At 41.5% G+C, this 18,679-nt stretch overlaps 1 protein-coding gene across 1 annotated transcript; it reads right to left on the reverse strand.

The window, feature by feature from the left end:
- Nucleotides 1–13,495: 13,495 nt before the first annotated feature.
- Nucleotides 13,496–18,340, reverse strand: MC5R (melanocortin 5 receptor). The gene is made up of 2 exons (XM_084779082.1): nt 18,079–18,340; nt 13,496–17,154 (listed from the first exon to the last, which is right to left on the reverse strand). The coding sequence occupies exon 2, from the start codon at nt 17,112–17,114 to the stop codon at nt 16,140–16,142; it is 975 nt and encodes a 324-aa protein (XP_084635208.1). The 5' UTR covers nt 17,115–17,154; nt 18,079–18,340; the 3' UTR covers nt 13,496–16,139.
- Nucleotides 18,341–18,679: the final 339 nt, after the last annotated feature.

The raw sequence follows: 18,679 nt of genomic DNA on the forward strand, positions 1-18,679 counted from the left end.
CTATCATATTACATTTCTTAAGAAAAGCAATGTGGGTGATTACAAGGCAATGGTTTAAAAATAGCAATTATAAATATGTTCAAGGAACTCAAAGAAGGTAGACATGAATTCCAGAATGAAGACTACAAAAACACAAATAGTTGAAGAAAATAATGACAAAAATTCAAGATATGAAAATAGAGTTTTAATAAGAGACTATCTCAGAAGAAATGACAAGCAGAAATAAAACTTGAAAAATCTCAGGAGGCCAAACAGGAAGCTCAGAGGAAAGCCTCACTGATAGATTGAGTCAAATGTAAGAGGAAATATCCAGTCTTGAAGACCAGGTAGAGGAATCGTATCACTCATTCAAAGAAAGTATTGAGTATAAAAAAAAATCCAAGAATAGAATATGGGGCACTATAAGAAGACCAGGCCTAGGAATTATAAATATAGACAGAAAAGAAATCTAGGCCAAAGGCACAGAAAATATTTTCAACCAAATTATAGAAGAAAGCTTCCATAATTTAAAAAAAAAAGATGCCTATGAAGGAGAACATAAAACAAAGAACACAAAATAGACAAGAGACAGGACAAGATAGAAACTCAGGCAGGTGGCTGTGGCACACGATATCTTTAATCCCAGAAGAGGCAGGTGGATCTCTGAGTTGCAGCCTGGCCTACAGACTGAGTTCCAGAATAGCAAGACTATACATAGAAACCCTGTCTTTAAATAAAAAGAAAAACAGAAACTTCATATTCACACAATTATCAAAACGATGCATGTATAGAAAAAAATTGAAAATGACAATAGAGAAAGACTAAGTCACATACAATAACACATGACTTTTCAATTGAAACTTCTAATGACAGAAGAGCCTGGACTGATGTTTCACAATTCCTGATGGCATCTCAGACCATTTCACAAGCAAGACAAAGAGTCATGATTGAAGGGAGAAGAAAAATGTTCTGTGACAAAAATAGATCTATTGAAAATACTAAAAGGAATACTTCAGTCTTAACAGAAAATTAAACCCACCCATTTGTGCACAAAAAATAGATAATTCAAGATCAGTTCATCAAAAAAGGGCTAAAAAATAAATACAATAACAAAATATTAGGAACTAATAAACATTCTTCAGTAACAACTCTCACTATTAATGCTGTCAATTCCCTGAGACATAGGCTAACAGACTGGATGATAAAACAAGATACATCTTTTGCTGACTCCAAGAAACATACCTCAAAATCAATACAGATACCATCTTATGGTTAAAAAAAAAAAAGAAGAGGAAAAGGGGTGTTTTAAATGAACTGAGCTAAGACATAGCTATTCTAATATCTAACTAAATAGATTTCAAACAAAACTAGTCAGAAAACACAGGAAAGGACATCTCAAGCACATTAAAGGTAGAATTCAACAAGAGAATTTTTTCAGTTCCAAACATTTATACACCAAAAATAGAGGCACCCAATTTCACAAAAGGAAACACTATTGGATCTGAAATGAAGATTAAACCCAACAGACTAATAATGATTTCAGTACCCATCTTTCTCTAATGACTGGCCATCCAGACAAAAACTAAACAGAGAAATTCTAGAATTAAATATTATGCTACTTCAAATGGATCTAACAGATATATAAAGAACCTTCAAACACTAATGAATACACCTTCTCATGAGCTCATGGAACTTGCTCCTGAACTACCATATATTAGACCACACAGCAAGTTTCAGAAGATTAGGGAAAATTGAAACAACAATCTGCATTCTATCTGGCTGTGCTATCTGGTTTCATCTCTAAACCTGGAGATTAACAAAAATGGAAAAGGCAGACAGGACACATACTCATGGAAGCTAAACAGCATACTAATGAATGAAAATTGGGTCAAGGGAAAAGTTAAGAAAGAAAATAAAATTTTCAAGAATTAAGTGAAAATGTTCAGGAATCTATGGATGCAATGAAGGCAGTCCAAAAAGTAAGGAATATATCACTAAGTGTTTAAATTAAAAGCAACTCATATTAATAACTTAATTACATAACAGTAGGCCTCGGATAAACAAGAATAAACAACTATACCAAAAAGTAGACAGGAAAAAATAATTAAATTGAGGGCTGGCATTAATGAAATAATAACAAAATTCAATGAATTAATGGAATGGAGAGTTAGTTCATTGAAAGCATCAATAACATTAGCAGACTTTTAGCCAAATTAACCAAAAAAAGAGAGAATAAGACAAAATTAATAAAATCAGAGCTGAACAGTGAAACTTCACAACATATAGTGAGGAAATTTAGAGAAACATAAGGACATAGTGTAAAAATCTATATTCCATCAAACTAGAAAAAATTTTCAAAAATAAATGAGTATATGTTTGTGTATATATCCTACTAAATTTGAATCAAGATGCAATAAAGAATTTGTTTCTTACGGCTCTACCTCCCTTTCACCAACCTCCAATCCTAGGTAGAAGAGAAAAGGTTAGATGGGACAGAAAATGTAGAGCTCTTTAGCCTTAGTTCCTTGGGGAAATTCCAATCATTGTAGACAGGATATCCAGCAGTCCAGCTAACCAGCAAACCAGCAAACAGCAAACAACAAATGCACCAGCAGCAGCCTTCTTCCTTCTTGAAGCATCCTTCGAAGTATTTTCTTGAAGCACCTCTTAGAAGTGTTTCTTCTCTCTCTGGGCTCTCTGAAACCTCAGAATTAAACTATCTGCAACTGGCAAAGACCATGCCCCTCTCCAAGCTGCATGAAGCAATTGTCAGCTGTGGACAAACTAAAAGCAGTTCCATATCCCACACTTGGAATTAAAACAAAAACATATTTACCTAACATAACTGAGATTTTAAAGAAACTAAAACTTCCACTACAGGAATGCTTCCAAATTCTTTTTACAAAATCACTATCACCCTGATACAAAACCAAACAAAGGCCAAACATAAAAAGAAATTACAAGCTAATCCCTCTGGTAAGCATGGGTTCAAAATTTTTAAATAAAATGCTTACAAACCAAATTCAAGAGAACAAAAAAAAAATTCTACCATGATCAGATTTGGTCTGGTTTCATACCAGAGATGGAAGGATGGTCCAGCATACCTAAATCAATAAATATAATTCATAAACTCAAGGACAGAAACTACATGGGACTCTCATCAGATACAGAAAAGGGTTTTGCAAAAAAACAAAAACAAAACTTTTATGATTAAAGACCAAAAGAATCAAGAGATAAAAGGCACGTGTCTCCACATTATAAAGACAATACATAACAAACACACAGCGGACATCATGTTAAACAGAAAAAAACAAAACAAAACCCCTCAAAGCACTTCCATTAAAGTTGGGAACAAGACAAGAATGTTCAGTCTCCATCTCCTGTTCAGCATAATATTAAAAAGCAGCTAGAGCAATAAGATAAGCAACAGAGTAAAGAGACTGCAAGTAAGAAAGGAAGAAGTTAAGGTATTTGCAGATGATACTATTCAATATAGAGAAGATCCTGACTCTACCAGAAAGTCCTACAGCTGATTGATGCTTTTACCAAAATGCAGGATACAAAATTAACACATGAAAATCAGCAGCCTTCCTAAAGGAATCAGGGAAACAATCCAATTCACAATAGCTTAAAAAAAAACACGCTTTGTATTAAAAGGTTTTTAAACTTATATTTAAAACCCGTGTATTTAAATCTACCTAAAGATGTAAAAGACTTTGTATAACAAAACTTTAAGACACTGAGGAAGACACCAGAAGATGGAAAGATTTCCCATGCTTGTGGATTGGTAGCATTAATACTGTGAAAATGGCCATCCTACAAAAAATGAAATCACTATCAAAACTCCAAAGCAGTTCTTCACAGAAATTGGAAGGGGAAAAAAAGACACCTAAACTTGTTTGTGGAAACGCAAATGACTCAGAAGAGGCATAACATCCTGAATAATAAAATCACCTCTGATTTCAGGTTTTACTGTAAAAAAAAAAACATAGTAATTTATTATGTAGTAATTATGTAGTATTATGTAGTAATAACAGTATACCCTTGGCATATAGGCAGACAAATTAATCAATGGAATAGAATTGAGAACTCAGCCCATGCACCCACAGACACCTGATTTTTGTTGAAGAAGCCAAAAATACACACTGGAGGAAACACAGCTTCTTCAACGAGTGGTGTTTGGTCAAACTGGGTGGCTGCAGACAGAAGACTGTGAATAGATCTTTATCTCTCTCCTCCCATAGAACTCAATCCCAAATTGGTGAAGGACCTCAACACTCTAAATCTGAGGGTGGAGAAAGAAGGGAACAGTCCTGAACTTAGACGCACTGGAGGAGACTTTTTGAACAGGATCCAGCAGTCATTAAGACCAACAACTGATAAATGAGACCACAACAAACTGAAAAGTTTTGGCACAGCAAAAGACATCATTATTCAAGTGAAGAGGCAGTCTACAGAATGGAACTAAATCTTTATCACCTGCAAATCTAACAGAGGGTTACTGTCTAGAACATACAAAGAACTCGAACATTAAGCATCAAGAAAACAAACAACCCAATTTTAAAAATGGGGCGTGGAACTAAACTAAGGCTTCTCAAAAGAAAAAGAACAAGTGACCGAGATGCATTTTTAAGATGTCCAACATCCTTAGCCATCAAGTAAATGGAAAGTTAAAACTCTTCTGAGAGATTTCAACTCACCTCAGTAAGATTGTTACGATCAAGAAGACTTCACAACAACGCTGGCATGGAGAGGGAGAAGGTGGAGTACTCATTCACTGCTGGGGGAAGCATCAGCTGCAGCCACTATGCAAATCAGTGTGACGTTCCCTCAAAAAGTCAGAAATAAATCTACCACACAATCCAGTTTCCAGTCCTAGACCATATATTCTACTACAAAGGTACTTGCTCATCCTGTTCACTGCTGCTCTGTTCATAATATCCAGTTAATGGAAACAGCCTAGATTTTCACCAACTGATGAGTGAATAATGAAAACGTGCTACATTTACACAATGAAATTTAATTCAGCTGTTAAGAAAACTTAAGCTATGACAGTTGCCAATAAACGGATGGAATTGTAAACAACCAACTTGGGTGAAGTAATAAAGGCCCAGAAAAATAAGCATTGCTTTCTCTTTATGTGTGCGTGTTAGCTTTGACTCTTAGAATGTGTGTGCTTCGTATGGAATACTCATGGTGATTATAAAGCTAGTAATGGCCACTGGGGTTGGATAGGATCTTGTAAGGGAGGAGAAATCAACTACAGTCATATAAAAAAGGAGAAAGAGAATAAAAAGCCTAGCAATGGTGGTCTACGCCTTGGTGGTCTCAGCACTTGGGAGGCAGAGGCAGGCAGATCTCTGTGAGTTCAGGGCCAGCTTGGTCTACAAAGCAAGTTTCAGGACAGCCAGGACTACACAGAGAAAATCTGTCTTGAAACAATGCCCCCCAAGAGAAATAGAAATAATGTAATAAGGTGAAGGAAAAGATTAAGTGAGGTGGGAGAGGGAAAGAGGGAAAGAGAGGAGGAGGGAGAGAGAAAAGGACAGAAGAGAAAATATCGAGAGGGCTAACCAATACTAAATGCCTTTTGAAAAAGTTGTACAGAAACCTACTATTGTAGAATCTCTCTAGACTACAAAAAATATATTAGAAAGAGTTTAAATAAAGTTACCTCATAACAGGGAAACAAGACCCCAACAAGTCACCACATAGTAGCAAATAAAATTAAAAAAAAAAAAAACCTAGTACCAGGAATGGGTTACCTTCTTTGGAATTGGTGGCCAGTTTGGTCCCATAGACCCCCAAACACTACACGGTATTGCCATTTCTTTTTGGTTACCCACCAGAACTTGACAGCAAGACCCTATTGCTGAAGACATCCTATACTTGAGTCATAAAAGGGCCCCTTCTATTGTATGGTTTCCCACAGAGCCCTTCTGGTGTCAGTACTGTTCTCTTCCACTCTGATCCGTGTCCCCTTCTCCTGTCATTCGTGTTGTCCTGACTTATTATTCCTGTCCCCTCCTCCTGCCATTTATAAATACTGAGGAGACGCTAGAGAGGTGCAGCCCTAGCAACAGGGCAGAGGCAAGCATAGTGGCTAGGAATTAAAAACACTGCCTTCAGCCATGTCACTACATTATGACCCTGAACAACTAATCTCTGGGATCTCCTCAAATGCAGCCCCGAGCTGCCTGAAACCAGCATAGATTCAGGCTTCATACAGCCACCCCTAGCACATATTTTTACCGATAAATCGCACCTGTAATTCCCCATACCCATTTCTTCCCTGCTGCACACGCACACAGACATACACAGGCACAAGAAAGGCCAGAATTCTGATATGGGAGCATAGAATCCAACCGGCCCATGCGGAGAGCAGCAGGAAGCCAAAGTCAGCAAAGGAAACCAATGACTTAGAACAAAAACAAAGATGTGATGACTTTTCAAAGCTCATAAGCGTGAATTCGGAGACAGGTACATGTTAGGAGCTTAAGCTCCAGGTAAAACTGAGTAATATTTACCTACTTTTGAGGTGGGTGGAGAACTGAGTTAATCTTTCTAATGCAATGAGCATTGCAAAGGTGCATTCACAACATTCTGGGCTCCTTTCAAGTAATGAGAGTTTGAGAAGTCTCACCTGGGGCTCTTTGAGTTTACCAACTGCGAGGAGGGCTGGGTGGAAGAAAGAGCGACAACCACCAAAATCTGTTCACTGCCACCTACCGGCAGGAAAGAGTTTGACAACTAACTTTTTAAGCGCGCTTCATCTTATTGTTTAAAGGCCGCCTCCGGCCAGAGACCCTGAGACAATGAACTATGGCCTCATCTCCTTTGGCTTCATTATGCTCTCTGCTTGCATTAGCTGCTCTCCGCTTAGGATCCAGAAAATGAAAAGATCCTGAGCAAGGCAGCAGAGCAAGACAAGACTCCTCCACCTAGTTGGCATTGGCGCGGGTTCCTAGCGTAGGTGTGGCTGCCAGCTTGTAAGTAGAACCAAGGTGAGAAGGGAAGGGAGGCTGTACCTGGGCAGTCTCCTGCTCCTGCCTTATCTTTGTTCGGGAGATGTATCCAAGCCACCTCTAAAAACAATACTCCAAAAAATTTCTCATATAAAGGATCAAGTGTACAAATCCAAGTCTCTATCTGCACCTCTGCAGAAATAAGTTTGAACTGTAAAATGGGTGAGTGATAAGAGCAGAGACAAGAGATACCAAAGATACTTAGAATGAATTTCCAAAGTTGGAAGTTGATAGGGTGCACTGACAATAAAGAGGCTAGTATAAGGTAGCCTAAAAAACTCCAAGACACTCAAGCAATTGTTGGTGATGAATGTTGGAGGTCACGGAGGAAGGAAGTGATCTGTTCTATCTACAAAGCATGGCATAGCCTTTTCCACTATGCTTCACCAAGTACACACAGTAGCACAGTCCATGGCTTTGGGTACGAGCAAGAGTGACAGCTAAGCTCCCAGAGAAAGCAGCACAGGACCCCAGCAATGGCCTCATGCTGGGCCAGAGGAGTGGACTATTCCCAGTCCACTAGGCCTGTTCCCAGTATAAGCACCCTTTGAGTAAAGGCTGATGGTTTATACACCCTCCCACTCACAGCTACCTAACCTGCAGGTTTCACTCTAGAGTGCTAGAAGGAAACTCATGCAATACTCAGTCAAGCACACCAGCCTTTTGTATCCCAGCATTAATGTAAAATGGAGACTTACCGACCTTTTGAGCCATACAAAAAGGAAGGAGTCCAGAGTCAACTGACACACGGGGGCCCACAGAGAGCAGGGAGGCTGCAGGGCTCTGACCAATGTCCTCTGCATACATGGTGTGGCTGAGTAGCATGTAGTTCTTGTGGGATTGCTAACAGTGTGAGCAGGAAGTGCCTCTGACTCTTTTGCCTGCTTGTGGGACCCTGTTCCTCCTATTGGGCTGCCCTGTCCAGCCTTGATGTGATAGTATGTGCCTGGTGTTACTGTAGTGTGTTTGTACTGCGTTTGGTTGATTTCCCAGGGAGGCCTTCTCTTCTCTGGGGGGGGGGAGGAGAAGTGGGTCTGGGGGGGGGCAGGGAAGGAGCACAGAGCAGGGGGAAGACTGGGAGGAGGGGAGGATGGGGAAACTTTGGTCTACATGTAATATATGAGAGAATATTTTTTTAAAGGAAGGAGCATTGTTAACAGAATCACTGCTTTTGAAAAAAAAAAAAAAAGACAGTGTTTAGAGTATAAAGTCTGAATTTGTTTTAACTGCTGGAGGTAGTTGGATGGTGCATGGACCCAGGCATTCAAAAATAGCTTGCTATGAAAAGGAAATGACAGGTTTCTGAGTTTAAAATTCAATACAAAAGGAAAGGATGGTGGGTCCAGGAGGAAATGAGGGAGAGGCTATGATTGGGATGTACAATTAATACATTATTAAAAGTAACTTTAAAAAATAGATTGTAAAAAAAAGAAAAAGAAAAAAAAAACAGAAACCATTCAATGCAAAAGTGATCGTATGTGTCTGTAATCCTAGCACTTGAGAGGACGAAGCCAAAAGATTGTGAGCTCCAGGCTAGCCTGGCTTACATAGTGAGGCCCAGTCACAGCTGAAGAAAAAGAAGTCAATAAAAACAGACTGATAGAAAGTCAGAAAACCAAGGGGGAGGGGGAGAAAAAATACAAAAGAAAGATAAGAACCACAAACAATCAGTCCAGGTAAGCCAACACAGAGAAATTTTTAAAAGAATATAAAAGCAATCAAAGAAGAGAAGATAATTTCTTGAGTTTTTCCATCACAAAATACTTTCGATGAGAAAGCTAGCACCCCTGACCATCCCACCTGCCTTTCTAGCCTGTGACTCCATCCTGATTCAGAGCTTGAGGCGTGATTCAGCTTATGATGATAAAGCACAGACGCCTCACAGCACCTGGCTGAGGTCCACTCCAGCCAGGAAATGCTTACCTCTTCCAGACTTCTTTTCTACAAGAAAGGCATACATTCCTCTTGGCTCTACCCCCAGCCTGTAGACTCTCTGTATATATAATGAACCAAATCCTAACTCAATCCAATGTGATGGTCATTAACCACATGTGGTCATTGAAGTGTAGATTTAAAACCCAGATCCTCAGTCACACTGGCCTCATGGTTAGTGCCTAATTGAATTGCTGCATGCGATAGTGGCTCCTCTAACACCCAGAGCAGAGATGAGCAATTTATGTGACTTCTGAGAGCAGCTGCCCCCCCCCCCGGAAAAGTCAACTCCCACAAACAACATCTAAAACCGCTCCATGAAACAGCAGAGTAGAATATGTATGACGACAGCTACCAAAGAGGACTCATTGACAAAAAGGACATCCAACTCACGGGAGCGTGAACAAGGTGATGCCTGGGGATTTGTAAAATAAACAACTCAAGTCGAGGTTAGAGGAGTCCGATGTCATTGCTGTGGAGAATGACTGGAAAACTGACCGCCGTGACAGGCAGAAGACTGATGGTATCAACTTAACCCAATCTAGAGTCACCTAGGAAGCCTGTCTCACGGCGAGGTTTTCAAGATCAGCTTGGCCTATAGGCATGACCTGGCGAGGGAGTTTTTAATTGGGTTCATTGAGGGGGGAAGACACACCCTGAACGTGGGCAGCACCATTTCACAGACTGAGCCTGTACTGAATGAAAAAGAGGACTGGGGTTGAACACTGGCATGCATTCATCCAGTGTCTCTGCTCTTGACTATGCATGTGACTTGCTTCAAGTTCTGCCATCTTGATTTCCATGCAATGGCGCAGTGTTAGCTAGGATTGTAAGCCCATTGAACCCTTTCTCCCCTAAGTTGCTTCTGTCAGGGTATTTTTATCACAGCAACAAGACAATAAACTAGGACACTCTGTGTGTGTGTGTGTGTGTGTGTGTGTGTGTGTGTGTGTGTGTGTGTGTCTAATACCTCGTAACACAATGAGGTATTATTCAGCCATGAAGAAGAATGAAGTCTTGTCCTTTACACATAAAAGGATGGACCGTGACAACAATGTGCTAAGTGAGATAAACCACACACAGAAAAGCAAGTGCCTTATGCTCTTTCAAATGTAAAATCTTAGAAACCTTAGAAATCAATCTGAATATTATAGTGATTGCTAGAGGCTGAGTAGCACAGATAGTGGGTGAAAGTTCAGCTAAATTTGACCAGTGTGTACTGTATGCAAATGGAGATACCACACTGAACTCTATTAATGTGTACAATTAATATTTTAATCAGAAGGATATTTTTATTTGTTGAGTCAAAATCATAGACGTTTATGAGACCACCAAGAGAAAAATTAGACATAAAAATGTAAGGCTGCTAAAGATATAGACTCAGGACAAGCCTAAATGTGGGACATGGAAATGAGACAGACAAGGTTAGAATGTTTGCGCAAAGAAGAGGGTTCATAAATCAGGATAGGGAATATTACAGAAGCCAAGAAAAGATGGTTTCAGAGGAGACAGTAGTTGGAAATGAGGCAAGATGCTTAGCGACAGAGAAGACTGTGGAGCTGGTGAGCAGCACTTAGTATGGAAAAGGTAAAAGTAAACAGCAAAGTTAGTGGTAAAGAAAAGTACAATAAAATCGTGATTTAGCTTTTTAAAAACCATCAATGTTGAGTTGCAAGAACCCCAACTCTACTTCTCAGTGCTCATGTGTTTCTAGTTACATGGTGTCAACAGATATCATCAAGGCATGCTCAAGTGTCAGTTGGGTGTTAGGTGGCTGGGGCAGGGCATCACTCGCAGGCTAAGCTGACCTTCTCCCTGCCTCTGTGCACAGAGAGACATCATAAGGCAAGAAGGTAAATAGAAAACTGGGGGAGGGGGAAATCTGGTCATGTTGCTCCTTTAGAAGCAAGATTGAAAAGCTGAACAAAGTTTATTTGTTTTTCAATAACAGTTGTAATGCCAAAAAAGAGAAACAGGGAGACAGAGACAGGGACAGAGACAGAGACAGAGAGGATGAGGAAGAAGGATGGGATGATAAATACTTTCTGGTCTCAAGAGGGAAGAACAAGGGCACAGTCGCAAACTGAACAAACGAGTGTAAATGACTCAATTTCCAATATCTGGGATTCACGCATGATCTGCTGGGCTCTTCCAAGGTGCTTGGGTCATTTCTCCAGCTCCGTCCTCTGCAGCACACACAGTTTGTCTCCTAAGCTCAACCCAGCTCCACTCCACTTTTGCTGCTCTTCTTGGTGGTCATTCCATGCCACTGGCATCTACAAAATGATGGAGTCTCCACTGCATCTGGAGATGCAGCTGCCTCTCTTGGTCTCTGTTTTGTTTTGTTTTGTTTTGTTTTGTTTTGTTTTGTTTTTTGAGACACGGTTTCTCTGTGTAGCCTTGGTTGTCCTGGACTCGCTTTGGAGACCAGGCTGTCCTCAAACTCACAGCGATCCACCTGCCTCTGCCTCCCAAGTGCTGGGATTAAAGGCATGTGCCTCCACCGCCTGGCCTCTCTCTTGGTCTCTTACATTGTCAAGGCTCCATTACTTTTCATGACCCCTTCATGCCTTGAAATCCAGCACCCACCGGGTGACTCTTTACCAAATTAGGCTGCCAGTGTGATGTTCAACCTTGGCTGCCTCTGGAATGCAGCTAATGTACGCAGACTCTGAGGAGATGCTTGCCAGAAGATTTCCCCTCAATGATGCTGGTCCCTTCTTAATCACCGCTAACTGCTTAGTGGTGATGGGCTGACCAGCAACAATTGTACCAGCAAATCAAAGGCTTTACTTTATTTGGTTCTGGTCTCTTGTTAATTACAGGCAATATTTCAGCCCCAGACAACTAGAGCCACAGATAATTAATTCAAAATATGGCAACATCCCTGATAGGGTCTTCAAGTGACTCTCAAACTTCCCTCTAGAACTTCAAAAGCCAGGCCTCCATTGCTCACATTTCTTTAAACTCTTACCTTCCAAGCTCCCATAGAACAGATGACCAAACTTTGAGCACTCAGTGGCTTTCTGTGCCCAAGGTCCTTCCACAATCCTCCCAAAAATAAGGTGCTCAAGTCTGTCACAACAATAGCCCACAATCCTGGTACCAACTTGCCTTAGCTAGGGTTATTATTGTTGTGATGAAATGCCGTGAGGAGGAAAGGGTTTATTTGGCTTACACTTCCATATCACTGTCCATCACCAAAGGAAGTCAGGACAGGAACTCAAATGGAGAAAGAACCTAGAGGCAGGAGCTGATGCAGAGGCCATGGAGGGGTGCTGCTTACTGACTTGCTCCTCATGGCTTGCTGACAGCCCAATCTTATGGAGGTATTTTCTTGATTGGGGTTCCCTTCTCTCGGATGACTCTAGCCTGTCCAAGTTGGCATAAAATAGATTTTTCTCTTTGTCTTTCAAAGACCGCAGATCTAGTCTCTGTTTTCTGGCACAATATAGTCATCTTCCCCTCTCGCCTTGGCTTTGCCACTCTGTGGTCCCCTTTCCTCTGCTTAAGCTCAATTCATTCTTAAGGATTTACACAGGCTTATATACTCATCTCTCTTCCCTTTACTAGATCTAATATGTCCTTTTTTCTTTTTACACATGAAAGTAGTTCTTAATGAGAAAGGAGGAAAGAACCAGGCCTATCTTGCTCACCTAGGAGCTTTTCCGAACTCATCTCCACACATGTGGCACCTGCTCCCTCCAGTGCAGGAATGCATCAGACCCTTCCTCCCAGATATATAAGGCCATGCTATGTGAATTTATTAACTATACAATGTATCCTCTCCACACACACAAGCCTGATAATTATCCTTGGCCTAACGCTCCTTGAAAGTACAATGGCAGTGCTGGCCACTTGCCTGGCACCTGATGAGTATACCATAGGCACTGTTCTTCAATAGGGAATGTTCAGGCACATAGGAGTTCCCTGGCCCACCTAGACATTAGGAGTGAAATTGAGTAAGAAAAGAAACTCCCATGCATGAGTCAGGCATTCGACCTTGAGCAACCTGGTCCCTGAATAGCTGTGAGAAACTCTGCCCATTTGTCTTCAGCATGTATCAGGATAGAAAGGCAAGCAATACACTGCTGTCGTTTGACCTTGATGATACCTGAGAACCAGAATTTCTAAACATGGGACCTTGGACCAGTAGTACTTGGGGGCTCATTAAAAACACAAAATCCCAGCTGGGAATACCGACACACTGAGCGATAAGCTCAGCACTGGGAAGGCTAAGGCAGAAGGATTGCCTTGGCCTTGCCCTTTTATGGACTTATCAGTTACTCACTCAAAGCTCAACTACTCACCTCCACATCCATCAAGGAGAGGGGCCACTAGAGGCACGAGAGTGTCATTTCATAGCCCATCTCTGCAGACATTACATTTAACCACATAAAGTCTCTTGAATTATATGCATCTTTTCACATATCTTGAAATATGTATGTCTTGGCATAATTCATGTCATTGACTCTTGGGCGGCAGACCTTCTCTGTTACCCAGCACTTCCAGCCTTATACTGCGCTCATAATCAGTGATAGCTGATTATATACAAAGACATATTCTTCAACAATATATAGTCAAACATAAATTCTATTTTATTTATGGGATTAATCAAACTTTGGCTGTCAATACTATAGGCACTAACTGCTATCAATCAAGGAAAAACCATCAATGTATGCACATTCGTATTCTGTAATATCTACCAAAAACTTTCAGAAAGATTTTTTAAACCCTCCAAATTTCACATATCTGAATGACCAATTCAAATGTATGGGTTAATACATCCATTTTATTAATTATATATATATTTATTAAATAGAATATTTTAACTGAATCATCCTTCTACTTTACTAATAATTTCTTTGAACACATATTTACAGCAAATATATTTCCCACAGAAACACAAAGTTCGCAAACAATACCACATGTTTGACACGCACATGTGTTCTTTTCTTGTTAAGGCGACTTCATATTGAGTGCCAGAGAGTGGCTTATTTGCATATATGTAACAAGTGACTACATGCATATGTTTTTCCGAACATAACCACATTTGAACATGGGACCTATTTTGTTACACAGAGATTAAAATGCAGTCAAGTGTACTTTTAAATACCTTAATATAAAGGTCACACTTTGCAGTAAGTTATTTAACACCCAGATTGGAGAATCAGCCTGATGAGAATTGAGTGTTGAGTGTTCAGATGAGCAAAAACAGAATGAAAACAAAACAAAACAAACAAGAAAACCCTGGTGTATCCACCAAGACCAATGTCTTAGTCTACCTCTGTGACTGCAGCTCTAGTCACTTGGCCTAGTCCTCAAGGTTGCTAGGCAGAAGAGGCAACGCGGAGATTACAGAAACTGTAAGTGCTTGCTCTGTACAGATGAAAGGAAGCCTGCTAACAGCCCACAGCCATGATATCCATGGCAAGACTCGATTCTGCTTTCTTCTATAATGGTTACGACGAGAACTTTACTTCCTGCCTGTGGATAGTCATCAAATACGAACAGGAAACATTCTGAAAGGCCAGTGGCTCTTTTCAATTCAGTTGCAAACCACCCGCTTGTTTGCCATTTTGTAAAGATTTGGACAGCTTGTGTATTTTGCTGTTAATACCAGCACCATTTTTTTTTCTATACTGAGCTCTTAAATGGGTGGCTGATCATGCCTACAAGCTAATTATGCAACTGCACTTGAAAGTTACTGTGCTCTTCAATTCTCCTGCAGAAAGGCCCCCTCTTACACCAATAGCCCACTGTGGGATGACTTCTAAGTCCATTGCTTTATTTACACTTTTCATTCATTTGCACATAGACTAGATGACAAGTATCCAGCAAAAGAGAAAATACAAATACCAAGATATCCCACCAAATGGAACCTGTGTGCTGTAGGGACTCATACCCTTCCTTTCAGATGAGAACACTGGGACCCAGAGAGTCACATAGCTGTGTTGAGCAAAGCAAGTCTCCTGGCATCCAAAACACTACTCTGCATCCTTCTTTATGTTTGTCTTTGCTATCCCATGTGGATAAGTTCTTTTAAATTACAAAAAAAAAATCCTACGTCTTTTTCCAATTTTACAAGAAGTTCTCCATTTTTGGGGGGGTAGCTCTTTTGGCCATCCTGAGAGGTCAGCCCAGATGTGGAGCCTGGAGTGAAATTAAGGACACATACATAGCCAGCAATGGCAGAGTTAGTGCCTGAGCTTGTGTTTCTTTCCTCCGTTCCAGACTGGAGAAAAGGCTATTTCTTTGCTGTCAACTGAGCCATTGATGACTGCAAGAGGCAGGTTAAGACGCTGCAAAGCAGACAGTGACAAAGTTCCAGACACCAGGAGATGCTGAAAGACTATGCGTGAGAAAACCAACCTAGTTTGACTATGGCCACGTGCTAAGTGGCGTGAGGGTGGATGTGTACCTAGAGGCCCTGATGTAACCAAAAAAAAAAAATTTTTTTTCTTGGAAATGCTGAATTGAGTCCAAATGAGATAGAGTCATAAAGCTTTTCACAAAACACGAAGCAAGGTTTGTAACATAGAATTTTATGTCTGAGCAAGTCCAAAACGACGATGGACAGAAGTTATAGGTATAGTAGTGTATATATTGAATACCTACAGTGGTAGAGTAGTTAAGGCTGATCCTCAGACAATCCTAAATACAAGCCATAAACCAGAAGTCTAAGATAGGAGATCTGTAAAGACAAGCACAGCAAATAAAATGGAAGTTTCAAATGAAAAGTAGCTGGATGTCTCTCCATTCCTAAAAAAAGAATACAAAAAGGTGCATTCAGCAAAAACGGACTGCATCATGAGAAACAAAAACAAAATTGAGAAGCCACCCATGGTGACTTAGACCTCCACACTGTTTCTTTTGATAGCAGCTCACCTAGGACGGTGTGCATCCCCTAAGGTTGCTACTTACCAGGTCAGGCAGAGGATCGTGAAACTTCCTAAAACTGGAATGGGAAGTAGAGAAAGAGTAAGATGTGAAAAGGCAATTGTCACAGACCTTTCTCATGATAGAGATAATTCACATGTGCATACGTTTGATACACAACGGCCACAGATTTAAAAAAAAATTTTTTTTTGAGCTGCAAAAGAGATAAAGAAGAATACATTTGGGATTCTTGGCGAGCTTGCTTATCCCCTGGCTGAACCTAACTGACTGAGAGATGAGAGACGCAGAGAGGAGGGTCGGTGTTTAATACCTGCCAAGGAGCCTACACGCTGGTCTGAAGCCATGGCAACAGATGATCTCCTTTAAGGTCCTCCGCATCTCTTGGCTGCGGAGGGCATAGATCAGAGGGTCGATCACCGAGTTGCACATGATGAGTATAAGGTACATGTTGAAGTAAGCCATAAAGCAAGAGCAATAGATGTTCTGGGGGCACGAAAGCATTAGGATAAGGTGCAGGAAGAAGGGAGACCAGCACACAATGAAAATCCCCAGGAGTATGGTGAGGGTAATGGCGCCCTTCATGCTGGTCCTTTGCCTCACAGAACTGTACCTCGGGGAAGCCGCTATCCTCTTGACATGGTTCCGGGCCAGGAGAAACATGTGTATATAGAGAGACACCATGAAGAACAGCATGGTGAAGAACATGGAGATGAGGCAAATGATGACGTACTTGGACTCATAGTAAATGATGAAAACGATGCCGCAGCTTATGCAGAAGGTCCATATGCACGCGATGATCACCCCCGAGCGCCTTGCCGTCATGATGTGGTGGTAGCGCAAGGCGTAGAAGATGGTGACGTACCTGTCCACCGCGATGGCCAACAGACTGCACATGGAGGCCACGACGGAAATGCAGATCATAGAGTCAAAGACGTTGTCGATGTGACGCACGAAGGTGTCCGCTATCACCAGATGTTTGTTGTTTATTAAGTATATGGTGATGGTCTCCCAGGCATTGGACATGCTCACCAGCATGTCAGCGACTGCTAAGCTGCCCACAAAGAAGTACATCGGCGAGTGCAGGTTCTTGTTCTTCACTATGGCCCCAATGATGAGGATGTTCTCTAGGAGGCTGACGATGCCCAGAGTCAGGAACACCTCCACAGCAATGCCCATGTCTTCACAGGCCGAGGACTTGTTCGTGGCATTTGGTCCAAAAGTGTCCTCTGAGGCATTCAGGGTGAGATTCAAGAAAGGCAGGTGGAACGAGGAGTTCATTGCTGGAAGAAAATGCCTCCGCCTCTTGGCATCAGATTTACTGCAAGACAGGTTTGTTTGCCGTTGTTTTATTATGATCTCGAGAGCCTAAGAATAGACCCACAGCCCGTAGCGCGCTACCGTGCCCAAAGCAAGCACACCTACGAAAATGTGCATAGACACAACATGTTGGAAGCGTGGCCCTGGTTTGTCTCACTCTGACTTGTGTTCCTGGCGCCTGGAGTTCTGACCCTCTAACATGCAGCCTCTTCTTCCATATACTCACGTGCTGTCACCCTGAGTGTACAGGAATAACTTCCATTTCTATACCAAGTACGGCTTCTCTTTCCATGTCTGCTTTTTTTTTTTTTTTTTTTTTTTTTTTTTTTTTGGCTCCTAAGTTCACTCTCAGATCAATCCCCTGAACCCCATCAAAACTCCATAACAGTCCCAAGCAGTCTCTAGATTTTCCCATTACTGGGGCTACACTACATCATATTTTGCTCGTGAGCCCAGATTTCCGAAGAACATACAAACATTCCCTTAAGAAAGGTAGATGTATCTATGTTCTTAGCGTTAACGTGGACTCTTCTCAAACCCTCAGTTCATCCTCTCCAGGGTCCTAACAGACTGTAGCAAAGTTATTGCCTCCGATACACAAGTTTACTTTGCAATATGTTTAGTGGAGGAAAACAGATAGGACTTTCTCCTCTCAATAAATATTTCCCTTAAATTCTGAATAGTCTGAATTTCGTTGAGTCTGACTGAAAATTTTATAAGTTCCACATGAGCACAGCATGAAGACATAGTTATGAAATGTTAAAATGAAACACATTCAGGGAGCCATTGTGTTAACAATGAGGTAAACTATGGGATTGTAACCATTTGCGATACCTTTACAACTCAGAGGTATGGACCCATTCTGTGGTTGCATTAAACACCACACCCAGCTACCTTAAAAATATCCCTGCCCAGGCTGGCTCACCCATTCCGCTATCCTCCAGGCAAAGGTAAGCATGATTCCTCACTGGTTCCAGGCGGTTCCTGTTGTGTCTGTTTACCCGGCTCTGGTCTTGCATCTGGGTCGGGCTCACTCACTGAACGCTTCTCTCTGCCTGGGCACCTGATGTCCACCTGGGCGGACCTCGGCAAGAGAGTAGGGCCAACGCCAGGGCGCAGTCTCCTCCCAACCTAGCCTAGCACCTCACCGCTCTGCCTTTAAAGAGCCTCGGCCCGCCCAGATCGCTGCCTTTCCGAACTACTGAGTTCAGGTCTCCAGCAACTTGCTGCCTTAGGCAGGAAGCCTTTAAGAGTCGTGTTTGCAGAGCCACCTAGTGGTCCATAAATAAATTGTTGCAAAAGACGACCCCAGCTCGGTGGCGCTTCAAACGTGACAAACCTTTCTTTCCCTCTAGGTGCACAGGGATGGATTTTTTCCAGCTAATGATTCTCTTTGTCTTTTCCCTCTCATCTCTTCCTCTAACTCACCGATTATTATTCTGCCCAGCTCAGTGATCTGTTCTTTAACTTTCTGCTACAAAGGCTCACCGGTGTGTCTTACACTTGTTCTTTGGAAAAACCAGAGC

The sequence above is a fragment of the Acomys minous genome (genome assembly GCF_964271855.1).
Source record: "Acomys minous genome assembly, chromosome: 4".
NCBI classification, from domain to species: domain Eukaryota; kingdom Metazoa; phylum Chordata; class Mammalia; order Rodentia; family Muridae; genus Acomys; species Acomys minous.